The sequence below is a fragment of the Aedes aegypti genome, chromosome 1 (genome assembly GCF_002204515.2).
Source record: "Aedes aegypti strain LVP_AGWG chromosome 1, AaegL5.0 Primary Assembly, whole genome shotgun sequence".
Classification (NCBI taxonomy): domain Eukaryota; kingdom Metazoa; phylum Arthropoda; class Insecta; order Diptera; family Culicidae; genus Aedes; species Aedes aegypti.
In genome coordinates, this window is record NC_035107.1 from 93,459,875 (window position 1) to 93,487,843 (window position 27,969).

Below are 27,969 nucleotides of genomic sequence, written 5' to 3' on the forward strand. Positions count from 1 at the left end.
GCTGGACAAGGGTCTTGAATCCGGGACTGTCCCGCACAATCCGGGACGTCTGGTCACTTTAGGTTAAAATCACTTCCAAACACTAGCGATTTTGCGGTGGGATGTTGACGTTTGATCACGAATCGCGCTACGCTGGATTCTCAAATTTCTCAAACTTTAACACAAGCGCATGGAAGAATGGTAGTCGAAGAACTGTCAAGACGTATGGAAAATAATGAAAATCGTAAATTGCTTGCAATTAGAAAACTGAATCAAAAATGTAGAAATCAAGTGTTAAGTGAATACATAACTTTTTATGTTTTGTTCATCTTCCGTGGTGCTTTCTTTGCTTTAGGATTGCGTTTTTACTACCATTGAAACAGAGCCATCTATGTACCCTAAAATGATGAACATGCATTATGCATGCTATCGCTAACTTGGAAAGAACTGAACATATTTGCAAGACAATCTGACGCAAACAGCATGGATTTCGGTTCACAGTAAACCACCAGAAAAGTACATTGACAAAAAATAGTTTATTGAAATATATACTGCATTTACCATTCACTCACGCTGTACGAACATACTTTCAAACCCAAGGGTCCACAAGTTGATGCTAAATCAGTAGGTTATCCGTTAATAGAAGTTATTCTTGAATGGAGCACACTTCTTTCGGTTAGATCTTTACACCCCCACTTTCACCGTACCCTATCCATTCAATCGCTCGAAAAAAAAAGTCGTTAAACAAAGAACCTACTACTTGCGTTCATCCGCAAAGATGGCGGAACTTAAACTGCAGCTTCGTTAGATAAGAAACAATTAGGAAAACGAAGCCATGCTATGATCAAAGGGGGTTATCTTGCCACTTTTATGTAGCTCAGATTATTTTCTTAGGAAGTTGCTTTTGATCGTAAGAAACAGGCTAATGAAAACCGCAAAATATTCTACCTTGAAGGAAAAAGCGAAGTATTTAACAAATATGTCAAAGCAGAATTGCAATATCGGTCAGAGCGTTGACTGGCCACTGCCGACTCAACTATCACATGGCAAATATTCAGCGCGCTGACTCATTTGTGAATAATAGTTGTGATACATATTATGGCGGGGAACATGCCTCTGGAGCCGGCCGGCTGGTTCCTCTTAACCTACTACTTTTATTAAGCCAGCCTATTGTGATCGCACTAGAGTTGTCACCATCATCATCATGAACTGTTCACATCATGTATTGTTTTAGATTTCAATAAATAATGCGTTTGTTTTTCGTACATTAGTTTCCTGGGGCAATTATGACTAACTTCAAATGACGATTTCTAAAAAAAAAACCATATTAGAATACTGCAAAACGATACAATATTCTAACTTGGATTTGCTTGCTTGTTTCTCATGATCAAAAGCAACTTTCCCTAGAACGAAAATCTGAGCTACATGGAATTTACATAACAACCCCCTTTGATCATAGCGTGGCAAAGTTTATGAAGAGGAATTTCCTTGGGAAGGGCGGGTTTTGGATTCCTTAAAATCGAACATCTCACTACTACAGACGCCATCTGCGTGCGATGGCAATGCATTCGTCGTTTAGCTTGCCCACCCACCGGTGTGGATCCGGTGGGCGACCGACGATTGACTTGGGTTTGCTTGCTACTTAGGTATAACTATATCTTAGAACTGCTCGTTTGTTTCATTGTTTCCTGTTGTTGCTGCTTGTTACACATGTATGAGAGTAATCGTAATAGTACAAAAAAGCCTACCAAACTACCATTTTTTGTGTTTCTTTTACGCGTAGAATTATAATATTACAGTATATCGACAAATTAGCGAGCGAAACCTAATAAAGCATTACATATTCCTATAATTCGAAGGACAAGTGGATGACAGTGAATGAAATGACATTTGTAGGTTCAGCTGGGGTGTCCCTGGGACGGGACAATAATCAATGCATTATTCGTGGATGAACGGGAGCAATTGGAAGAGTCGTGACCCTGCTTGCAACGAGGGTCTGCTCCTCGAACAAAACAAATATTATACGATTATGAACTAACCAAGGCTAAAAGTCTAAAACAGTGTAGTAGTCGCAAAACGTGTTACCAACTTACACCACCGACCGGTACGCGCCCAGTGCTTCTTAGACATCGTCCGCATGCAACCGATCATCCAGCGTACCGTCGATGGTAATCAGATTCGTTCCAGTGAGGTCCAACTGATCGCCGATGTCGATTCCGGTTCCATCGCCTACGCCAATGCCGGCCAGTTCCAGTCCGGAGTGGGCCGAATTGTGCACTCCCCCAACAGCACTGCTGCTCATGATGTTGGACACGCCGCCACTCGTTGACATTGTGGCCGTCGTCGAGGGGTTGAACAGGGCGTGCCCAAGCAAACTGGAGGGGGTGGACATAGTCAACGGGTTCAGCGAGCTTTGCGTCAGCAGGGCGTCCGGCGGTTTGTGGGTGAGCAGACTGTTCAGACCGGTGTCCGTCCGGATCATGTTGGACACGTCGCCGAGGTGCGTTGCGTAGATGCCGACCACTGCGGAAGAAAGAAAGAAAACATTATTGGTAATTGCTTTTGAATATAACTATTACACAGCGTTTCCCAAAATTTATGCAGCCATTGCACTTTGAGATTTTCTGGAAAAGGCCCCAGTATGAAAATGACATAGAAAGGAATTTTTTTTATGAATAATCAACTTACAAAAGAACTTGCAATTAACAACATAGGACTTCTGTGCTAGCAATAGAGGCAATAAGAGGTTGAGGAATAAAAAATCTTAACAAAATAACGGAAACTCGTTTTTTTTATATCTGAATACGCCATACGAAAGCTTTCCTATTCTTTATCACCGAAAAAATATTTTAGAATGATAACATGATAACATCGAGTATTTTCCGGAGGAAGTCTGAAAGAATTCTCAGAGAAACTCCAGAGGAATACTCAGAGGAACCCCGGAAGAATTTCTGGAGAAACTCCGAAGGAATTACTGGTGGGGCTGCGAATCAACTCTGAAGTACCGGGTACCCCCGTTGGTTTGACCACATTTAATCTGAACACTTTTTAATTTGTACCCCGCTAATTTGCACATCGTTCAGATTAAAAATGGTTCAAACGTCATTTAGCTCATGGAATGGAGTAAAGTGAAATGGAATGCTTTGAAACGGAACGCAAAATCAAAACAAAACAGCGAAAGAGGTTACCAGAAACACAATTCTAGGGTGACTAGATGTTCACATTAAAAATGAACCCCGATGGTTTGCATGAGGTACCGTTCAAATTAGCGGGGGTGCACGGTAATACCTGGAATATATCTGAAAAATGTCCTAGATGAACTCCGGAGGAATTGGTAGAGGAACTCCGGAGGCGTTCCTGTAAGAACTCCAAGGTATTGCTTAAGAAACTCCGGTGAAATTTCTGGAGAAACTATGGTGGGAACCCCGTTAGGATTTTTAGGTAGAGCTCCAAAGGAGCTACTGTGGAATTGCTGGATTAAATCTAGAGGAACTCCTAAGGAATTTATGAAAGAACTTTGGAGCGATTCCCGGTGGAACATCCTGGAGGAGCTTCGGAAGAAAGAAATTCCTGGATGAACTCCGAAGGAATCCCAGCAGGAACTCTGAAGGAATTCTAAGAGAAACTCTTGAGAAATTCGCGGAGAACTCTGGAGGATTTCTCGGAGAATATCTAGGGCATAGTTTCCCAAAGTGTGGGTCGCGACCCCCTGGGGGGTCGTGAGCCAATGTTTGGTCGCAGACAGACGTTCAAGTTAGACTCAGCCACTTGTGTAAAAACATGGCCGCCACAAATCGCCAAGTGGCAATAAGCTAACAGATGGCGTTAGTGGCGTATGCGTCCCGCCACCACCCCGATCACATTTCGTTGACAGCATGACACACAACCAACCCGGGAGCATCATGACAGCTGCAGTACAAAGTCAATGTACCGAAAAATTTTGGTCCGTGGTACTGTCAAACTCAATAAAATCATGGAGTGTGCTCAAAATAGGGCGTAAACTAGAATTATGCTTGATGTACATAAAAAAGTTTTACATTTTTTATTTGGCATTTGTAACATCATTATAAACGAGTAATCACCAAATAGCGATTCTCTAAAAGGATTTGTACGGTCATCGGGATGATTTTGTATGGCCCACGAGCGAGTTTTGAATAGTGGTGTGATGTGGTCCGCATGCTGTAAGTTGCTTATAGTAACCGTTCCTTTGTTTACGAAATTATGTTTTGACCACTTGGCAATCCAAAGCAAGACAAATTTGTGAGGGATCGTTCAAATATTACGTAACACAACAAGGAGAGGTAAGAGATATTTTGTAGTGTTTCGGTCCATACAATAAATTGAAATTTTCAGAGTGCTTCGTAAAGCCCAAGCAGGACAGTTCGGTTTTGCGTCGTCCGATAGATTTAGCTCACGGTTTCGCGCGTGTTTTCGTCGCTGGAGATTTTTTTTGTTTTTTTTCTGTTTTGGAGCGTCTTGCTGGGTAGTGCTTAATGAAGCCCAAGCAGGTCAGTTCGGTTTTGCGTCGTCCGATAGATTTGGCTCACGGTTTCGCGCATGTTTTCGTCGCCGGAGATTTTTTTTCCTGTTTTGGAGCGTCTTGCTGGGTAGTGCTTTGTGAAGCCCAAGCAGGACAGTTTTTACATTCACAAATGGAATAGTGAAAAGTGAAAATGAAAAAGTGATTTGTTTGATTTGTGTCCTCAGTACTGTTGATTTTTGGCTGCCCTAAGTTCACCGAACCATCCGGAAGTGACAGGCAGTACATACATTTAGAGAATCAATCCGGTGAGTTTGTTCCAGTATGATACTTTTTCTTTTGTGAGTCTTCCGGATCGTTTTTGTCCGCGTCGTGGAACTTCTGATCGTTTCTTGAACGGAAAATGTTATTTTCGGAGTTTGATAATTATGTTCAGATTGTGCATTCTGTCCGGGCGGGTGTTACGCAACTAACAATCGGTTGTGGATGCTTTTTAACCGTTCGATGACCCTGGAGGGATCGATTCTGCTTTTCGTATAATTTTGAGCAGAAAAACGGACTGTGTTATCTTAGGGTGTTTAGTTCGAACGCGCTTCCTTTCGTTTTTCGATTATCTAAAAATACAGTACCACCCAGTACAGTTTTTCAATGGGCACAGTACAGTTTTTCAATAGACGTGATTTTTTTTTACGCGTATCGTTATTTTATACAATCCGATGACCCTGGAGGGATCGGTTTTACTTTTTACTGGTTATTGAGCAAAAATATTACTGCACAATCGACAATCATTTCGCGAAATACTATTTATACTATTGTTTTCTCTTTTGATTGCCGGCATTCGAAAGATTAATTTGAAAACGCTTAAACAACAAATAGTTATGGTCTATCGCCAGCTTTCTAGGCGAATCCTGACAATATACCTTCCCCAACCTCCAACTCCGTAGCACTTATGAGGGTGTCGCTGAGTCGGTGGCCTCTCATTAAGTAAGTGCTACATCAACATTTCCTTCCCCTATCCCAAGTTACGGTAAAGATGGGCGTGGCCGGGAATAGTGATATTCATGCTTTTAGTATTCTTGTTTATGATTTGAACAAGGTATACTCCCCTGCCTTGTTCTTGAAAGTAGTCATAATGAGATTATTGAAAAGAAACATGAATGTTGCTAGTATCCAATCTACGAAGTATACCGTAACTACGCTAACGCTAACGCTAACGCTATACAATAAATTGAAATTTTCCATATAAAACCTGTTACTTCAGGGAGGGAGGGGGTTTAAATTGGCAAATTTCTTCGTTACGTAATATTTGAATCATCCCTTAGATATTTACGATAATCATTGATTTATGGGAAATTGACTGTTATAAGCTTGAAATCAATCTGAGATCATATCAACTCGCAGTATATTTTGTTTTGCGGATTTGTACACTTTTTTTCTCATATTCACCACCAGATGTCTAAGTTTCAATCATATAAGCTTATTGGATGAAGTATCCCGCTTTTACGAACGCTAATATCATCAAAAATTAGCCCACTTTTACAAAAAGGGATCTAGTGATCTGGCGTTTGACTTGGGTCGCTTGATATGGACTTATCCACCGGTGCACTCAGTCCAAGAATTTTGACACTTGACCGAAACACGTGGGAAGCATCTACGTGACCCGCTAAAGTGTCAAAATTCTTTAACCGAATGAATTTATCACACCGGTGGACAAGTCAATTGACCGAACCAAAGCCAAACGTCAAAATGTTGGATCCCTACCAGAAAGTAAGCTAACTTTTGGCGGCCATTGCCGCACGGCCACGAGGCCCACAATATTTTATTTTATTTTATGTTACGGCCAGCGCTTTCTTTTGAGGGCATAAAAGCGATCCACAAATCAGTTAGGCTGTATTGTGAGTAATTTCTTATGGATTACTTTCCCGCAAAACAAAGCACTAACACGTCATTTAATCTGTTCACCGAACGAATTGGTACGCTCTTAAGTTCATTTGGTGCTTAAACTTGGTGATTTTATTAAATTTATTTCCATTGGCAGACGAAAATATCAGACTCGCCCTTATTTCATTTCATTCCATTCGTTGTTTTGCACCCGTCAACAACGAAACAAAATTCCGATCTGCCATAGTGAAAAATTGTGCCGGCAGCGGTGGATGGCCCCATTGTTTACGTTGAAAGTAGGTACGTGAAAATTGCGTTATCTGTCACTTCGCGGGGGGGTTGCACACAACCGCTCCCACAGTCGACGTACTCAACGCTAAAAACGATGCACCGTTTTTTTTACGCTGGGTGGATGATGTTCCCTTTTGGATCTAATTTCTCATGTAAAAGTTCATTAAATCCATTGAAATTTTTACCACAAGTTGGAATTTAATTTACTCACAGATTCATGCTAGTATAACACCCTTGAATGATCGTTAAGGTACCGCGGGGCAAGTGGGAACGAAAAAAACGATAGTTCAAACAAATTGTTCAATAAAATTTTCAAATGTCAATATTTTTCAAATCCAACAACACAATCACGTTTTGGCAACATATTTGCAGGTGTGTGCATGAAACTAATCGAATAATTTTGAAATTGTGAAAACCTTGGAAGAAAGTTTTAGAATGAGCCAATGGACGCAGTTACCTCGCTAGGCGGGGCAAGTGGGACACATCCAGTTTCATGCGTCAATCCACATCAGTAAGTCAACCATTACAATATTAGGATTGATAAGTCATAGATTTTTAATTTTAAGTACATATTTGGTGTACAAAAGGGATCAACCATAAAATACGTAACGTTTTAGGAAGAAACCCTTTATTTAATAGTTTGTCACCTCACATTTAATCTTAACTGAAAATTCCTCAATAAAAGCGTAAAGAGGAATTAAACATGCTCAAAATATATCATTTATAAGTTGTTAATTAAAATGTAGCACATAAACAATCAATAATTGACGAAATTATAAATATGTTTTGTTATTATTTATATGCATGGCAGAAAACCACCTTATGGGATGGAAACAATTTCCATCACTTCTTAATTTGGTTTAAATAACAAATAAAGTTCAAATAACATAGAAAAGTAATCGTTCACATGATGCATTTCGAATTTCAGCTGTGTGTTTGTTCAATTTTGAAGTCGTACTTCAAAAATAAAAAAATAATTAAAAAATAAAGAATAATAACACTTTTCTTCTCCCTCTTATGCAATTACGTAATTTGAGGTTGATCTTTTTTGATAAAAATCATTTGTTTGAATGTTTTAGTGCTAATCTCTAGAAAAATGTATGAAACGTGTACGAAAAGTTTTGATTCTGGTTTTTATTTTGATAGGTCCCACTTACCCCAGGTACAAATATATGTTGGGGTAAGATAGACCATCGAAAATTTCATATGAAATGAAAACAAAATACTGGTTTATCGTTAGTAGCTTGTAATAATACTAAAAATTATAGCTTACTGATGGAAATTCGATTAAAAACACATTTATTTTTTGCGAGTCAATGCAAGCCGTGAAACGTGTCACAATTTGTCATGCAAGTTGAAAATGGCGCTGAACTGACAACTGTTACATGAACCATATGGTAATAAAAATAACAATATGTTTAGTACTAAATACATTCCTTGTCGTTGTATCTTCAACTTTCTAGAAGAATACCCCCATGAAAAACGTTTCCTAGTTGAGCTATGACGAAACGCCTCACTTACCCCGGATTCTCACTTGCCCCGGGGTACCTTACTTATGTAAAATAAATTGGCGTGAAAATATCACAATTGTGTGAATCATTTTTAAAGTGATTGTTTTGATATTTTTGTTCAGTGGGTGGTGAACTGGGGGTAAGCGAGAAGATGAAGACGCGTGCTTTTACGAACTGTCACTGTACTGCAGCAATTTGCTCCCTAGGTGACACCACGGTAGAATTTACACAGGAATTTTGAATAAATTTGTTCCTGCTTAAACGTCTGTCTGCGGTTTGGTGGGTCGCAAAAAAAATTCAAAATATGAATTTATTTCCATTTTTTTTCTCTTCTTCTTCTTCTTTCTGGCGTTACGTCCCTACTGGGACAGAGCCTGCTTCTCAGCTTAGTGTTCTTATGAGCACTTCCACAGTTATTAACTGAGAGCTTACTATGCCAATGACCATTTTTGCATGCGTATATCGTGTGGCAGGTACGAAGATACTCTATGCCCTGGGAATCGAGGAAATTTCCAACCCGAAAAGATCCTCGACCAATGGGATTCGAACCCACGACCCTCAGCTTGGTCTTGCAGAATAGCTGCGCGTTTACCGCTACGGCTATCTGGACCCCATTTTTTTTCTCATGTTTCTTTAAACATTGGCCACTGGTTGGAACTTATTCATCACATTCTTACTTAATCACTAAGACAGTTTCTTCCAGCGATCATGGGTCTGCGCTGTTAATACTATTCTAAGGCGAAGGCCTAAAGCTAACACATTTGAATAATTATTAAAGAAAGGGTTGACAAAAGTAAAACTATAGTATACTAACACCACTCAGCCTTCTCTAGCAGGGCTGGTAGCAATCAAAGACCAAAATAATAGTGACTTTAGTGACCAAAATGATCAAAATAGTGACCAAATAGTGACCAAAATGTGACCTTAAAGTGACTTGGGTAATTTTAGAATGTAAAGAACAGCAGTAATGGCTGGAAATGTTTCTTAACATTTGTCTGTCCAGGATAAGCCTTGATTGCTCAGAAAGATGGTACATTTAAGATTTAACTTATTCATAAAAAGTGGATGAATTTCAGAACATTCTGAAAAAAAAAATCCTTGCCTATCAAATATTTAAAACAAGCAGAAAAACTGAAACAATGGTAAAATTTGTGCCAGAATTTCTGTAAAATTAAAACCCTTTCTTCTAAGTAAACACTTATAACACTAATATCTACAATTAAACTGAACGTTCCAATAAATGAATTTCTGAAAACAATCATATCGTAAAACTCGTGAGGTTACAGGATTTGTGTGTTCTACGACCCTGAAAATGACTAATTTTGCATACCGTGCACCCCCGCTAATTTGGACGGTACCTCATGCAAACCATTTGAAATTGAATACATAAACCGTGTTTCTATTTAGTCTTCTGGCTGTTTTGTTTTGATTCAGCGTTTCGTTTCACAACGTTCCATTTGACTTCATTGCATTCCATGAGCTAAATGACTGTTTAATCATTAATTTAGAATAAAAGCGGTCAAATCAATGTAACATTGTAAACCGCATATGTGTTGCTAAAATTTATTAACAGTATATTTGACGCTTGGGAATCGCCACTGATATCACTATAAACGGTTTAAATTTGCTTTCTTCTGGAGGAAATCTCCAGAGGAATTTCTGGACAAAATCCTCCTCCTGGGAAAATCCTTGGATAAATTATCTGAACAAATCCCCGAAGCAATTTGTAGAAGAACTTCTGGAGAAAATTTCCGAAGCATTTCTTAGAAACAAATTCTTAGAATTCCTGGCGGAAATCCTTAAGAGATTTTCTGAAGGAAATTCCTGGAAGAATTTCTGGACGAAATCTACGAAGAAATTTTTGATGGAAATACCCGAAGAGATTCCTGGAGGAAACCCCCGGAGGTTTTGCTGTAGCAAATCCGCGGATGAATTCTTGAAAGAAGTCCCCGTAACAAATCCAAGAAGAAACTACTGGTGGGAGTCCCTGGATTAGTTCCTGGTGGAAGTTGTGTTAGACACATCGGAACAACTTCGGTAGAATTTCTGGAAGAGCTCCTGGAGTACTCTGTTGGAGAACTTCGTTGATGAATCTGTAGATGTATTCTCGTAGAAATTCTTTGATTCCCCGGAAAAAATAGCCTGATGTTTGCTTTCCTTTTTAAATCAAACAGCTCAAATCTTGGTTCAAATCCAACCAAAAATATACCAGGCTGTTAGCCTGTTCCAAAAAATAGACCTGAAAACTGGTATAAAATAAAATTGGAACTTCAATTGCAACATCGGTTCAAGCTCAATTCTTTACTATAGTCCAAAAATTTGAACCAAACCTGTGATTTGGTCTACCGGTGAAGTTGCCCTAAGTTTTGCCAGAATCTCCTACAAAAAATTTCTCAGAAAAAAATTGCCATTTTTTATGGGAAATGTTTACGAAATATTCACCTGAATTCTTCCATAAAGCTAGCCAGGATTCCCTATTTTCTTGACACTTTCGTTTCCCAATCACACTATATTTGTCTTTATGTATTACAAATATCAATTCTCGATTACTTTTTCAAATCGACGTAAGTAACTTTCATACGGTTTTGAGAAAATTAATTCGGAAGAATCACAACCTGTCTTCTAAAACTGTTTTAAAATGAATCACCTTTTTAACATTTTTTCGCAGTGTACACCACTTAAATTTTGCATACAATCAGCTCGCGTTCAAAAACTACGTAGTTTCTATTATTTCCCAAAAAAATAATTATACAAAATGATAAGCCGTTTCATCAAGTTACTTTCGACGTTTTTCTACCAGTGTAAAATCGGCTCAAGTAGTGTTTTGATTCGTGGTTAAGTCACTTTGTCTCTCCATAGAGCGGGGCGGCGAAAGTAGTGGTTAGGTTGCGAAAGTTGAAAATCTTACTTTCGTCGTTTTGTAAATCCGGATACTAAAGGTTCTAAACGTGAAAAGTTGAGTTGGTACAGAGCGGTACGTGTAGAATTCCGCCTGCTTAACACGTAGGATCGAGAAAGTAAGTTTGTATACTTTTTTGACTTGAGTCTGTATGAATACGTTTTCGAGAATTTCTTTTTTATGGAGTTTGAAAAGCTCAACCAGCCTTAAATTTAATTTTCAGCAGATCACAAAAATACAGTCATCTCTCCCTTACTCGATATTGAAGGGACCATCGAGTTAGGGAGGTATCGAGTTACAGAACACAAAAGCAGTGCAACTGCGTTTCAAAGGACCATCGAGTTAGCCATGAAAACCAACTTTTACTATGGTTCTCTAACTCGATATCTAGATACGGAATATCGAGTAAGGGAGGTTTAACTGTAGTGACTTTAGTGACCATTTTTCTGAAAAAAGTAACTTTAGTGACTTTTTGTTGGAAATAGTGACTTTTAAGTGACCAGGTCGAAAAAATGAAACCAAGTCACTAAAAAGTGACTTGTTACCAGCCCTGCTCTAGGCGTTCTTTCTAAAAAAAATATTATTAAAAAATAATAAAATAATAAAAAATATTCTGTCGTGGAGAATTTCCCATCCATGAGACAGTTTCTGCAGCAAAATTGGCTTTTCCTAAAATAAAAAAAATAAGTGTGTAAAATAACCCTTAAATTCGGAAATATACTATTTTTCCTACTGAATATTTTCAAACTTGCAGGGTGTGAAAGAAACTTCCAGGGTCGAAAAAATCTGAGGTACATGCAACTTCGATTATGAATCGAAATATTGATTCCGTGTGATTCCGAGGGTAAATATTGAGCAATTAAACATCTACTCATGGAAGTTTTACTTAATCGAACAGTTTTGCGAGAATATAATCAAGTCTAAACAGAATGTTCATAGATGCCGAGACATTCAAACAATTCTTAGTGTTGTTATAAGAGTTTTTTATGTTGATGTTTTCATTTTATAACAAGCAGTGACGAGTTAAAAAAATAATTTTTATTAACAGTAGTTTTCACCAAGCATGGTGCATGTCATTGTGAATTACGTCTTGTGATCACATCCCATTCGCAACAAGTAAAAACTGACCTCAGAAGCTTCAGTACAAAACTTTTCTCTGGACAATTTTTCACGGGTGGGTCGCAAGGAATATGCTTGTTGCCTAGGTGGGTCGCGCAACAAAAAAGTTTGGGAACCTATGATCTAGGGGAATTCTCGGAGTAACTCTAGGAGAATTCCTAGTGGAACTCCGGAAGATTTCCAAGAAATTACTGAAGGAACTCTAAAGAAGGAATTTCCCGAGGAAATCTGAAGGAATTGCTGGAGGAACACCGAAAAAATTCCACGAGGAACTCTGTAGAAATTCTTGGAGGATTTCCAAAAGAATTCCTGGAGAAACACCGAAAGATTTGCTGTAGGAACTACGGAATATTTTCCAGAGAAACTTCGTAGAAATTCCTGAAGGAACTATGGAGGGAATCCCGGAAGAACACTGAAGTAATTTCTGGAGGATCTCCAAAGGAATTCCTGTAGGAACTCCGGATAAAGTGCTGAAGGAACTCCAGATAAATTGCTGAAAGAACTCCGAAAAAATTGCTGGAGGATCTGCTGAGGAACTCATGAGAGAAATTAGTAAAAACAATTCTGGAGGAATTTCTGAAAGAACTACGGAATGATTCCAAAAGGAGCTATGAAGGAAATCCAAAGGAATTCCGTGTGGAGCTCTGGAGGAACTCCGAAGGATAGTTGGTTAAAATCCTGAAAAATTAATTAAAGAACTACGGAGGAATTTCTGGAGCAATTCAGGAGGAATTACCGGTGAAGCTACGAAGGAATTCTCGGAGGAACTCTGAAAGAATTCCTAGGGAAACTATGGATAAATTTATAGAGAATCTTCAAAGAAAATCCTGTAAGAACTACGGAGCAATTCCTGGAGGAACTCTGGAGGTGTTCCATGAGTAGCTTTGGATGTGTTTCTGAAGGAACTCCGGAGGCGTTTCTAGAGGAATTCCGGGGTAATTGCTTGACAAACTCCGGAGAAAATCCTGGAGCAACTAGGAGCAACCTAGAGAAACAGGCCAGGAATCACTGGATGAAATTCAGAGGAATCGCTAGAGGAACTCCAAACGATTTTCTGAAAGAACTCTGGAAGAATTTCCGGTGAATATCTGGAGCAAATTCCAAGGAATTGCTGGTTGCTGAAGGAATTCATCGGCCCCGGAGGAAATCTTTGTGAAGACCTTAAGAGGGGTTCTTGGGAGAAATCCCTTAATGAATTCCTGGAGGAAACCCTCAGAGCAATTTCAGGAGGAAATCCCAGACGAATAACTAGAGAAAATTTTCACAGCAATTCCTGGGGGAAATCTCCGGATGAATTCCTGGAGCGAATCCTCGGAGGAATTCTATGAGGCAATCCGGGATGAATTTCTGGAGCAAATCACCGGAGGAATTTCTGAAGAAAATCTCCGGAAAACTTTCTAGAGGAATTGCTACTGGGAATTCCCTGAGGAATTCGTTGAGAAAATCTCGGAGGAGTTTTTGGGAACTATCCCCGAAGGAATCCTCGAAATCCTCGAAATCCTCGGAGGAAATCTTGGTGCAAATCCCCAAAAACTTCCTGGAGGAAATTTTCAGAAAAATTCTCTGAAAAAATCCTCTATAGAATTTCTTAGAAAATCCACGAGAGAATTTCTTAATTTATTTCTGGACGAAATTCACGGAGGAATTATTGATGGAAATCCCAGAAGCAATTCCAGGAGAAAATCCCCGGAGGATCCCTTGGGAAAAAAATTCGGAGGAATTTCTGGAGGAGTTCCTGGAGAAAATCCTAGGAGGATTTTCGTGAGGAAGTCCCCGGAGGTGCTACTTGAAGAAATCCCCGAAGCAATTTCTGGAGGTAATCACTAGATGAATTTCTGGACGAAATCCCCAGAGGAACTGGTGTATGAAATCCCTTGAGAAAGTCCTGGGGGAAATCCCCGGAAGAATTCCTGGAACAAATCCCCGGAAGAGTTCTTGCGAAATCTCCAGAGGGAATCCTGAAGCAAATCGCCAGAAGGAGGAATTGCTATAACAAATCCCCTGGAAATTCATGAAGAAAATCTCAGAATGAGTTCCTGTAGGAAATTTCCGGAGAAAATCCAGAGGGAAATCTCCCGATAAATTCTCTGAAAAAAAAAATCCTCGGATGCACTTCCTAATGAAATCTCCAGAGGAATTCCTGGACGGAATCTCCGGTCTCCGAAGTTTCTTTTGAGACAAACATTTGTACAGTCAATGATGGCTTGTATTCCAGCTTGGAATACATTGGTTACCTTGCTGATACCAGGGCCGAAAACTCCAGCTCCGGTATTGTCGCCCATCTTTGACCCGTCGGTATAAAATACAATAGAACCTGGACGTAAACTTGGCCCACCAGAATCCCAAATATAGTAGCTTGGTTTAACCACATTGAAGGGAACATCATAGTCGGCCTTCGTTGTCATCCAACCTTCTATTGTTTTCATATCTGAATTTAAATTGAATTCCTTGATGATCTTCATGTGACCAATCACATCACCATCTAGTATTTTATTTTAACGAAAAACTGCAAGGCATGTTTTGCAGCTTGCAGTTTAATGAATTGATACAAAGACAGTATATTAAGAAGGGCATCCAAGGCAATTGAAGGTGTACTTTTCATTGCCCCTGTCATTGATATTCAAGCAAGTTCTTGCAACTTAACCAGCTTCTTCTGAGCGGTTACCTCATTTGTCTTGAGCCACCATATCAGTGAAGCATAAGTAATTTTTGGTCGGACTATTGCTGAATAAATCCAGTTTATCATATTAAGTCGCAGTCCCCAAGTTTTTCCTAGAGCTTTATTGCAGACCCATAGGGCACAGTAACTCTACTTATGACCTTGCTCAGATGAGAGTTCCAGTTCAATTTATTGCTCAAAGTAACCCCAAGGTGTTTAACTTCATCCGAAAATTGAATTTGAGCTCCATTCAAAAAAGGATGTGTAGGCTTTACCTTTTTCCTTCTTGTAAAAGGCACGATAATAGTTTTTGAAGGGTTTACGTTTAACCCCTATTTTCTACACCATTTGAGAGTAATGTTTAACGCAGTTTACAACCGATCGGAAATCGAGTTATCACACTTTCCACGAACCAAGATGGCCACATCATCGGCATATCCTATTACCTCAAAACCTTGATCTTTTTGATTTCTAAGGAGTTCGTCTACTACAAGAGACATCCCTTTTTAGATCTTATAGATATTTGCGCAGAAATTGTCCGATCCTTGAGCGTAGTCATAACCCAATTGAAAACACATTTATCCAAGCCCCTTGCTTCCATGGTTGAACCCATAGAGCTATAGGATACATTATCGAATGCTCCTTCAATATCGAGAAAAGCAACCACGGCTATTTCTTTGGTTTCAAGAGATTTCTCGATTTTATTTACCAGCGACTGCAGCGCCGTATTGGTAGATTTACCTGATTGATACGCAAATTGGTATTTACACAGAGGCTTTTCTATTAAACTTGTTGACTTGATTTTTTTCCATCGTCTTTAAAAGAACACAGGAAAGGCTTATAGGTCTAAAGGCTTTGGGAGTTGTTTGTTCGATTGCTCGCGTTTTATTGTTGTGAGAGATCGCATGCTGGCTACATGCGGAGGGGACACGTCCTCCGTTACTAACATAATGCTAACATTGCTTATGGCTGCAGAGAATTTGCCCTGCCTGGAGGCTGGTTTCTTGTAACATTGTTTAAGTCGGCTAGGAGAAACAGTTTGCCTAGGCTACTTCTGCTACATGTGTTGCGCTATAAGCACTGACCCCTCCCCGAAGAAATACCTTAAGGTGGTTCCGGGGTAATAAAAGTCTAAGGCCCAGGGTAATTTCTGTGCACTCTGTAAACCACTTGACCACATTTCCTGAGTTACCTGCTCAGAAGTCTGTTTGCAGATTAAATTAAAAGAAGTATGAGGAACTTACCGTGAATTGTCCCTCCGTTGGAAACGTTGTACTGCGTGGTGGTAGGTCCGGTAGGTGCCACCCCGACCCCTGTCCCCGTATCCAAGCTGGCCTGCGTTATGTAGCTGAACCCATTGGAGTCCAGGAGTCCCCCGCTCGGGACCATTTCCATTCCATCGGGACCGCCGATCAATTGATGATTTGTACTGTTCAGCACGTTGGCTATCGATGTGGGTGTGATTTTAAGTGTTGAGCCCCCGGGCAGATGGCTGATCTGCGTTAGGCCTTTGGCTCCGGTGCTAACTGCCGTCAGGCCGGCATTCGGCTGTTGACCGACACTCGTGCTGGCTAGCGAAGTCTGTCCAAGGACGTTTATGTGAGTTCCACTGTTGGTGCCCATCGAGCTTACCGTCTGCTGAGGAGCTAAAACAGTCGTGGTGGCCGTTGTGAGGACTTCCTCCTCGTTCGGATTGTGGAGATTGATTTCCAGATTCTGCAGCTCGGGAATGTGCGGACGAACCTGAAAGAGAATTAGATTATATATTAGTATCATTTCGAACATTACATTCATTTCTTATATCTAAGTGCTCTGTGTTGGGCAACGACGGTACTGAGCTTTTCCTAAAGCTTTAATATTGTTTAGATCGCTTTTGTTAAAGTGGACTTAATAATATCCTTGATAAAGCCTTTTCTGGCGAATACCAGATTGGGTTCTCTTTTTCATAATGAATTTTTGATTTTTTTTTTTTTTTTGATGATTTATAGCCTGTTGAAAGATCTTCCAAGACGACCTTGAACAAACGTTCATTTCCGTCGTTAGTGTAAAATGTGTGCCTGCACACCGTGTGAAGGTATTCAAGATATTCGAGAAGTAGTTCGCGATCTCTAATGATTTCCGTCAAAACCCAACAGTCTCCTCTCTTTGGAAAAGGGAAGGAAAACTTGATTTCACTAATGGATTTCAAGACCACTAGTCTATATATACCAAATTAGGAAATACTGACCACGATTGGCGACACACTCTGCTCACGTGACTCGCATAGATATGAATTGAAAAGCATCAGCCTTTATTGTACTCACCTTCATGCCATCAGCCCGATGAGGATTCCGACAGCCTCGGCACTTACAATCGACGCAAGACTTGGAATCGACATAGCAGGGACATCGCTGGCCGCAGCACGTAAGCTTTCCGGGGGTGGCCGTGGCATTTCCACACCGACACCCTCTCCGTTTGAGCAACTGTTTGGCAGTCTGTTTGCTCATCGCTCCGGCATTGGTGGCGTTAACTACGGTGACGTTGCCTTGTCCTCCCATGGTTCCTCCTCCGCCACTGGTGGCCAGTCCGGTCGTCTGGGGCATCTTGAACCCACTCATGGCAGCCGAGTTGTCTGCCAGCGTTTTGGCCAATTTGATCTGGCCTTCCTTGTCCAGTGTGTGGATGGTGGCTTTCCGTTGAATGTGCGGTGGGTCCATTTTCCTTTTGATCGTGATCTTATTGCCATTCCCCGCGTACAGCACCGAGTACATGGTCGATCCATTGGAAACGGTTTTGATCGGTGCCGAACGGAACTTGATTTCCTTGTGCTGCTGGTGCTGAGGTTGTTGCTGATGAATTTGCTGCCGGTTCGGATTCGGATGGTGGGGGTGCTGCTGCTGTTGCTGATGATGATGCTGTTGTTTTTCGACAATGGTGATCGGCCCCGTCGGGACTCCGATCGTCGTTGTCGTTTGGTGGACTTTGGCTTGCACTTGGGCGCCGATTCCGCTGGAGGGCGCGGTCACCTGCTGGCTCGGTAGCTGGCTTCCCGCTGATGAGGGCTAGTTGGAAGAGAGAGAGAGAAAATAATTTGGATTACTGAATAACCAGGCATAAAAATTTCTTTAAGAAATGTTTTGTGAAGATCCTCAGTACTTAAAGATTTTATCGGAAGCGGGCCATTTGACATAATTCAGATTTGGCGTAACCACAATTATATCCTTTCTTTCAAAAGATGTCTGTTCTTCATAGAAAAATGACCGTTAAGCTAAATGGGTTTAAGCCAATGACCCAAATCCTAATTTATCCAGTGAATCTTTTATCGTTTTCCCTAGGGCTTTCCCTCGTTTAGGGCATGTTCCAGTCTTCGACCAGTAATGATTCAATAGATGCTCCTTTAAGATTTCTGTTAGGAATTTCTACGCTTAGATCTTCAAAAATAACTTCAGAGATTTTTTGAGATGTCCAAGAAAATTGTTCAGAGATTTTTCCAGTGATGTCTTCCGGAAAACGCCAAGAAGTTTTTTTTTAGAAATTATTGAAGAATTTTTTTAGTTCAACAACTACGTTGAACTCCTATAAAGATCTCTGGAGGATTCCTGTATTCTTGAGGATGTCTTGAAGAATTCATTAGGAAAATGGTCAAAGTATGTAATTGCAAAAAATCAATCGGATCTTTGAATGAATACATATCCTGCAGAATTTTCTAAGAGAATTTCTTGAACCATAGGATGGATCCGCTGAAGAAAAATATGTAGGAATGATCGGAGGATTGTGAAGCGATGGCGATGCCCAAGTAACCACAAGCATTAAGGTATTACCGTATATTAACTTTAATTCAACGAGTACAATGCATCATTGCTTTTATTCTGCAATATGCGTGCAGTAATGCTTTAATTCCATTTTATGAATGCAATGTAGCATTGTTCTATTATAGTAATGAAATGTGCATTTTTGGGTGATATACGGTTATCATTCAATGCTTCATTGCATCATCTTACTCAATGCTTCATCGCAACAAAAATGGCAAGATTTCATTGCTCTATTTGTCGTCAAATATACTATAGAAATACTTAAATATCCCTTATGAAAATTCGCCACAAGAAATCTTGTTGAAATTCGTAGATTTGTCTTACGAGAAACCAGAATTTGAAAACAAAAAATAAGCAACAACCTGGAATTGAACTAAAAACCTTACGATTGATAGGCCCGTGCGTACACCTCACGGCTATCAACGATTCAATGAGCCGAGGTGCTAAATAGATACATAAAACGTGAAGATTTAGCCCCACACAATGAAAACAAAACAAAATCTCAACAGCAAAAAAGTGACAGTCGTGGTAAACATGGAAGTGCAACAGTCATGTCCACCAACTTATTGCGCACTTCACCCCAAATTGGACTATCACAAAATTTGTAGAGTGCAAAAAAAGTGTGCACGCTGGCATCGGATCTTCAAAACGTATTCGGTACACTTCAATGTTAAGTGCACTAAAAACACCATCATGGTTCGACGTAACCCTGAGCTGCTTACACACTTTGAAGGAGCTTACACACTTGGGACGGTCCAACCAAGTGAAATCGACAATATTTATCACTGGCAACGAAAGGGCGCTGCTTGAAGTTGCACAATTTTCCCGGCCAAGACATGCAGCATTCATGGTCCGGAGGATAGGCGCGGCGAGTCATCGAAAACATCACACAATTAATTTGGGCTCAAATCCCAGCAAAATGAAGTAAACTAAATACACATATGAATCATACCAAAAAAAAGCAACGCTGACTTGACATCCAACGAACAAAAAAAAAATTGTTTTTCTATTTTTGATCCTTTCTTTCGTGCATTAAGTACACCTTTGCTAAAGCTTTTATACAGTACAGGCAGTAACTATACTTTAGCAATTGCCAACATAGAGCTAGGAAATATAGCCGTATTTACACTTTTATAGCGCCCTTTTCCACTTTAATAGTGCATTAATGAGACATGTAATGCAGTATGACTTTATATGCCATATTTTATAGAAGCATATAAAGTGATATTGATGCAACTATATACAGCTGTACGGTTACTTGGGTGCTTAGCAACCTGAAGAACTTGATTTTCTACATGAACAAAATGTCATAAGTTGTTAGTCCCATAGTCCATACTAGACCTGTTCATATTTGAAAAAATGTCTGTAAATCTTCCGATCAAACAGTATTCTGAATTCTTATGCTAAGAACAATGTCTGGTCAAATTTTCAGCTCATTTGATAGAGATTTCACTATGCTTCAAGTTGAAAATGTGTTTTTAGACTTATTTTATGGTTTAAAAAATCATAACTCAATACTTATAAATCAAAATCACTACCTATTGAAAGCTAATTACCACCTATTGAAAGCTAATTCTACACACTAAACACACTACGGTGAATTTCACCGTAATCTCAACAGCTGAACAATTCGGTGAAATAAAACACCGTATTTCGTCGGAATTTAACGGATTACGGTGATTTTTTACCGAACACTATAAAAATTTACCGTACTCCGTTAATTTATTTCACCGAACTATTCTGTTGAAGTTGGTCGAACACGTCAAAAAGACTAAATTAAGTTTAAACATTGTTTGATCGAAATTTGTTCTCCACGGTACCCAGAAATCACGGTTTTCTGAATATGTATGCTATAAAAACACACATTAGCATTATTTTTCCAGGCCATAGTCAACGGGAAACAAACATGCTTTAGGAAATAAATTACAAAAAATACCCAAAGATCGAACAACCCATCCCTATCTGATGATAGTTAAATCAAAGACAAACAGACGTAACACTAACGAAATTTCCATCGACCACTCATTTTACAATCATTTCAAATTCGCAATGTTAAAAATCTCACAACCAGAGGCGCGCGCCTCGTTTTACTTCGTGTTTGACGATGCATACTACCGCCATCTGTCGGTCTTGTTGCACGAAACACCTTTTCGTGCAACATGCTCACCAGATGATGATAGTGTAAATTGGGCGATGAATTTTGAAGAAACTTGTTCTAAGTGTTACGTCTGTTTGTCTGTGGTTAAATCGTGCATGACACATGCGAATTAATGAATTGAACAAGTTAGCATTGTGTTTTCTTTCTGATTGATTTGATCGTATTTCACTGACTATTCAGAACGATTTGAAAACAATCATTATCATCGACTGAGAAAGCACTGCTAACTTTTATATCCTGTAAATAAAGAATAAAATAATATGTTAACCAGTCCACAGTCCATGAAGTCTCCATTTCTGCGTTTACAGCAGTCAGTATTTATAGCTCAGAAGTACCGTAGATACAAACAAGTAAAATGTACCAGAGTCATAGGGAATCTCACTTGAGATAGGTAGACATGACAGTCCTTTCCCCTTTAGAAACTTTCTAATAACTCTTTAAAAGGCCACCTTCAAGTTATAACAACGAATAATCGTAAATATACCTAAAAAATCCACAATTGTATGTTAATAGTACTTATTTCATGACTACAACAAAACATTCAAATCATTGGATTCATATTGCTCAACATTGAATTAGACAATTTCGTCAACACTAAAGAACAATTTCGTTCATCTCAATTTAATATCTCGCTTCACTAAAGAACAACTATGTTCACAATATACGACAATTTCGTCAGCTCTAAAAACAATTTAGTTCAACTCAAATTGGCAATTTCACCATACTCAAATAAATAAAATTGGCAATTTCACCATACTCAAATAAATAAAATTGGCAATTTCACGATAATCGCCAACACATGTTTTCATGATCCTCGTCGCAACGACTTAGTCGGATGGACTAAGAACTGCAGTGCGTGCATTTTGATGGGCAGTGCTAAGTTACGGCTCACGCTATTGTTCATTATTAGAGGAGCGACAGATTGCAGCGATTGCAGGGGGCCCAGATAGCCGTAGCGGTAAACGCGCAGCTATTCAGCATGACCATGCTGAGGGCCGTGGGTTCGAATCCCGCTGGTCTAGGATCTTTTCGTAATGGAAATTTTCTCGATTCCCAGGGCATAGAGTATCTTCGTACCTGCCACACGATATACACATGCAAAAATGGTCAATCGGCAAAGAAAGCTCTCAGTTAATAACTGTGGAAGTGCTCATAAGAACACTAATCTGAGAAGCAGGATTTGTCCCAGCTGGGGCGTAACGCCAGAAAGAAGAAGAAGATTGCAGCGAATTTTCGAAAAATGTTCTGATCAGCAGCGCATAATAACAATGAGCAAATACAGACCATTTGTCGGCCAGAACGTCTACCGAACATATCCTTTGGCACTACCCTTTCCATCAACATTCCACAACATCCCGTAACACTTATGAGAGGTCGTAGAGTTCTCTGCATCTTTCTTAAGTAGGTGTTCAATAAATCATCCTTTCCCATTCCCCAGCTTTCGCAAGGACGTGGCCAGGACAGCTCTCGATTGTTGGAGGATGCGTCAATCTTATCTAAGAGTTAGAGGTTAATCTAAAATCTCTGACTTTGGTAACGGACCGGAAGGAGGCAACCCATACAATGGTCTAGGACTGTACCACCACCTAGCAGTTTCCTGAGAAAAATCATATTAATTCATTGTTAATTTAGGGAAAAAAAACAAACTAATTTATATGATTTGACACTAAGACACTAAGATATTTTCTTGAGGAATGCGCAGAAAATTACTGACATATTTTCGATTTTCCTCGGTTGATTTTTGTACTCCTTATTGTACCCAAATCCTTGGCGCAACTCGCATACAGTTAACTGGATTTCTATTTGATTCCTTGTGAGATTTTAACATATTCCTGCAGCAGTACTTCTTGGGACAGTTCCAGGTGAAATTCATCCCACGATATACAATGGGCTATGAAAATGGGTTTTGAAGTAGTCATTGAAAAACTTTTGTAGATGGATTCAAAAAGTGAGTAAAAGAAGAGCCCATGATCAAAATTCTTTGGACAATGTTAACATTTATATGGTTCTTCTTCCTGTCGTATTTATCAAATATATACATTTGGAATTCATCTCTAGCAGTAGCGCAACCAGGATTTGGCTCTAGGGGGGGTTTTGTGAAGCTGAAGATTATGTGTTTTTGGTAAAATAAAACGGGTGTAAAAACTTTCGGGCTGAATAATTTAAAATATTGCGAGATTACCATAAGAAAAAAATAACACCAAATGCAAACTTAAGCTTTTCTCTTCCATTCTGGGCATACATTTTTATATAAATTTACAACTCTATTCAAAGGAAATCTTTTGTACCTGGTGAAGTTTTCCAAAATGCGTATTACATATCGCGTAGTTTGTTCGAAAGTTTAGCCAAGCTACATATGGATGCGCGCACATACACTGTAAAGGATCAACCTCTGGCAACCAGGCCTGTATGAATACCCAATACTGTATGCATACTTTTATAACGACTTGGCTGTATTTTGCTAATGTCAAATGTGTTTACTTTGTTCTTTTATTACCAACCGCGAATTACAAGATTATGTTATCTCCCGAAGTAATATCTGGATTTTTAATCGAGTTTCTCCGTCCATCCGAAATCCCATTTTATACACACTTTTCAACTATCAGAATCTTTCAAGTACAAGTCGCAGTAATAAGCATTGCGACTGTCATTAGCAGTTTGTCGAGGGCAAATCAGCATTGTAGATATTGAAGCATTTCCATATTGTAGACGAATTTTCAGCTTAGCAATGGAATCACCATCTTCCATAATCTTTCCTAGGGTTTTTATTTGTAATCATATACAAAACTAAAGAATTGCTTCTCCGGAAATTCACGTGCTATCTGGAGATCTTGAAATTTGCCAAATGCTGAGCCAACTAAAAGATTTTTCAAAGCATCGAATTTTGCATCAAACAGCTTTTTGAACGGTATAGATATACAAACATATTTGCATGTTTGTTTGATACAAACTTCTCTTCGAAAATCTGTGGCTAATTTATCAGAAAAAGCTAGTAAACTACGTTTTTAACTCCTTCAAAAGTCTTCAAATTAGAGATCCACAACTCAAAACAACATAATTGTCAATACAACTTACTGGTCCAGTGTTTGTGGACTTTGGTGTTGAGTTTCAAAAATATATTTAAAATTTATTATAAAAAAATCTGCTCTGGGGGGGGTTTTGACCCCCAAAACCCCCCCTTGGTTGCGCCACTGATCTCTAGCAATCTAGATCAGATTGACGCTTCTTCAACAGTCAAAAGTTTTACTGAACACATCCTTGCGATCATTGAAGAGTGGTATAGAAGAATATTTGGCTGCACACTTTAGACACCTCTACAGATAAAAAGAAGAAATAATTAATCAGGAATACAACTTTTTCCCCTGACTCCGCATCTAAGCTACATTTTTTTGCTCTCCGTTTTCATTTTCACAGATGTTACAGAAATCAAATCGAAACATTAGGGATACATGTAGCGATTGTATATGCCCTCCAAATATTTCTTCAGAGTTCCTCATGGAATATCTTCGAAATTCTTCATTGATTTTCTTTGAAGTTCCTCAGAGAGATCCTTCTCTATGAATTACTGTAGACATTCTCCGGTACTTTCTCCAGAGTTCCTCCAGAATTTTTTTAAGTTCTTCTCTGGGGATTTTATTATGAAATTCATCCAGGCTTTTTTCTCCGGGAATTCTTTAGGGTATTTTCTAAGAGCATTTATCCGGAGATTTGCACCAGGATTTTCTCCAGGGATTTTTTTGTAGAAATTCCTACGGATTGTTTCCAAGATTAGGAAATTTCGACCATGAACTGCTTCGGGATCCGAAGCTTTTTTTTATCCGGGAGCTCTTCATGGGATTTCAAGTAGCAATTTCTCTGGGGATTTTGTCCAGGCATCCATTAATAGATTCCTGCGAAGACTATCTCCGGAAAATCCTTCGGAGGTTTTTTCTAAAGATTTATTCGGAGATTTCCTCCGGGGATTTTACCCAGGGACTTCCTACGGAGATCTCCTCCAGGGATTCCTTCGAGGATATCCCCCTAGAGCTCGTCAGTGGATTTTCAATAGCATTTTCTCCAAGGATTTCGTCCAATATTTCCTCTTAGGATTTTTCCATGAATTTCTTCGGGTGTTTCCTCCAAGAACTCCTTCGGGAATTCTTTCGAGAATTTTCTTCGGAGATTCCTCCGGAGATTTTTTCCAAGAATTCCTTCAGGGAGTTCCCCCAGAAAACCTTTGGGGATTCTCTCCAAAAATTTCTCTGGGGATTTTCTCCTGAAATTCCTCAGGGCATTTCCAACAGTAATTCTTTCGAGGGTTTCGTCTAGAAATTCCTCAGGAAATTTCATTACGAAATTCCTTCGGCATTTTCTCCATTCCTTCGGAACTCCACCGCGAATATCTCGAAATTTCTATATTCAAGAATGAGTAGGAGCTCAACCGGAAATTCATCAAAAGTTCCATCCAAAATTCATCCGGAGTTCCTCCTAGAATTTTTCCACAGTTCCTCCATGATTCCACCTTCTGGAATTTCCCTGCGAGTTGCTTCAAGAATCCCGCTGGCAGTTTTCTACCGAATTCTACCCGTAAGTGATGAGCATTTTTGCTAACGGGCAGTCAATTCGGACATTTTTCAATATTTTCAAAGCTATTTTATTTTTTATTAAAGTTATAAACGTAAATTTGTCGAGAAAATTCTTCGCGTACTTTTTGATTACTATTAGCAATAAAAAAAAAAATTTGAACGAAAATTTAAGTATTTTACCAGATTTTGATGGGTTTTGGTGAAAGTGCGCAGAGATAGAGGAATCCACGGTACAGTTTTTTTTTTATTAACGCTGAATGGAGGAGAACAAATTTTTGGACTTAAGCCAGAATGAAATTTCTGAAGTGAGGAATTAAGAGGAAGATTTAAAACTGTGGATGAATTTTTGAAGGAATCCATATGAAAATAGCTGAGAGAATAAGTGGAAAATCGAGATTTTTAACCCTGGACTAGTTCCACTCGGGACTCGGCTTTACTTCCCTTTCGAAGGAAGTCGTCACTATAACCTTTTCGTCATAAGTGACTATCTCGGGGATGGGATTCGATCACAGGTCCTCGGCTTGAAAGGCGTGAGTTCTAACCACTGCACCAAGCCCGTCCCCTTCTTTTGAAAGTAATTTTTATAGGGTTTCCAGGAAAAATCCGTATTAGCGAATTACGTCGAGAACTTTGGAATAAACATTGAACATTTTTTTTATAGAACTATTTTAGGAAAGTTTGAATGATCTTTAGAGTAACTCTTGTGAAAATTACTGAAGATAGTAGCGTTACCCAACAAATATTTTGGTGGAATAAGAGTTGAACCACTCTCAAGCAGATTTTAGCTTAATAAACCGTTGATCAGCTACTACTGTTACTTGAGAATAGTGTCCTTGAGCAATAGAGAAAAATTATAGAGAGATTTGCTAAGAATCATTTGAACAATAGCTGGATAAAGTTCTGGGCGAATTCATGCGAGAATTGGTTATAGAATCTGGAGAGGAATTTCTGGTATGATCCCTGGAGGATTCCTCGGCAGCATTCTAAAAGAAATCTTTGGAGAAATCACTCGAAAAATTCTTCAAGGAATCTGAGAAAAAATCCTGGAAGCCTGTGGGAAAGTTGCGCAAGAGTCTCTAAATGTTTCTCTGGAGCCTACAGAATTTTGCACCTTACTTCAATGCAAGCAGAATAAGGAAAAAAGTTACTTTCATTATTTTAGCTGAACGAGATTTTAAAGATCTTCCATTAGAGACTTACATTAAAATAGAGACCAAGCCGAAAAAAGAGACACTGAAATATATGATTAAAAAAACACTTACCGCCGCGGACGGAGGCCCGGTTACCGTCACCGGTGGTGCCGGATAAATGCAAGGCAGGATCGAGTACGCCGACTTGGTCAGCCCGGAACTACACCGATAGTTGTCCTGGAACTGCGCTCCCTCCTCAATCAGTTCGAACAAATTGCTCGGCACACTAATTGGCTGGCTGTTTCCCGATGCCGCTCCGCCACTGCCCATCATCGTCACCACCGAGATTCCGTTTACTGAAGCATTTCCGGTCGCCTGCTTCCGGATTTCGCCGAAGAACGGCTTAGTCTTGATGTACTCGCAAATGCTTTTGTAACACTGGAGCAACATCCGCAGTTGGGTGTTCTCCACGTACCGATTGTAATCCTTGCAGGCCGCACAGGACGGCTTCAGCTTCTTCCGCTCGCCGACGCATCCCCGGCAGACGTGATGCTGACAGTTGAGTTCCGCCGGGGTGTGCGGTTCCATAAGAAGCCGGCAGCAAACGGCACAGCTCAAACTCTTCCTCAAGTACGGCAAAAGACGGTTGAGATCCGCAAAGGCACTACTACTGCTGTTTCCTCCGGTGACATTATTAGGACCACCGCCACCGGCATCCGTTCCTCCACCGGGACCAGCTCCGGAACCGCAGCCACTTTGGAACACTAGCCGCGAGGTTGTGATGTACAAACTGACCGGATTCATTACTACTGGATGCAGTTCCCGATCAACATCCAGATCCGACTATCGCCCGGCAGTATCCTCCCCGTAGAAGGAAACCTACAATTCCTCACACCCGAAAACGATGGAGGCAAGCGAAACACTTTCGAACAATAATTATTATTTGCAGACAACAATTTGAAACAATTTTTCCCGATTTTTAGCCGCGACAACAAACAAAAAGAACGTAGATTTTGTTGTGTTCTGATGCTTGTGACAGGCTGACAGCGCTTTGCGAGCAGGAGTTTTGACAGATTTGATGTTGCGGCCAAGCCGAACAGGGCCGCATCCGATCGGAGACGGTATGCTAACGGGTGACGCCTGCGTGACGCTTGACGGTCGATAAATGCACTCTTGAAAATAAGCACGCAGCGAACTGGACTATCGAAATTCATACACGGTGAAAATCAAATATTCTAAATAGCATAGTGTTTAATATTTCTTTCACATTTTTCAAAATAATATTTCGTGATGCATATTAAATGTAAACAGGATGATTATGTTTTATACATTGAAAAGATTGCTGGGCATTTATTTCCTTTTGTGAATAAGCGTTACTAGTGTGGTCAATGATCCGGAGGAAAAACACAGGTTACTGCACAACGATGGTTTATTCCGTACGACCTTTTTCTCTTTACGTTCTAATTCAACTGACACGTATGCAATCATGGAGGGAGAAACTAACAC

The 27,969-nt window shown here is 39.7% G+C and overlaps 1 protein-coding gene across 1 annotated transcript; it reads right to left on the reverse strand.

Moving 5' to 3' along the window:
- Positions 1 to 496: 496 nt before the first annotated feature.
- Positions 497 to 27,520, reverse strand: LOC23687674. Its single transcript, XM_021842762.1, has 4 exons — positions 26,596 to 27,520; positions 17,123 to 17,860; positions 16,064 to 16,562; positions 497 to 2,502 (listed from the first exon to the last, which is right to left on the reverse strand). Exons 1-4 carry the CDS (start codon positions 27,265 to 27,267, stop codon positions 2,102 to 2,104), a joined length of 2,310 nt encoding a protein of 769 aa, XP_021698454.1. The 5' UTR covers positions 27,268 to 27,520; the 3' UTR covers positions 497 to 2,101.
- Between the last annotated feature and the right edge of the window lie 449 nt (positions 27,521 to 27,969).

Coding starts and splice junctions, on each gene's coding strand:
- LOC23687674 (XM_021842762.1), bottom strand. CDS start 27,267: ATGAATCCGGTCAGTTTGTACATCACAACCTCGCGGCTAGTGTTCCAA. Junction 16,563..17,122: donor ATCGGGCTGATGGCATGAAG/GTGAGTACAATA, acceptor ATTCTCTTTCAG/GTTCGTCCGCACATTCCCGA. Junction 2,503..16,063: donor CAACGGAGGGACAATTCACG/GTAAGTTCCTCA, acceptor TTTCTTCCGCAG/TGGTCGGCATCTACGCAACG.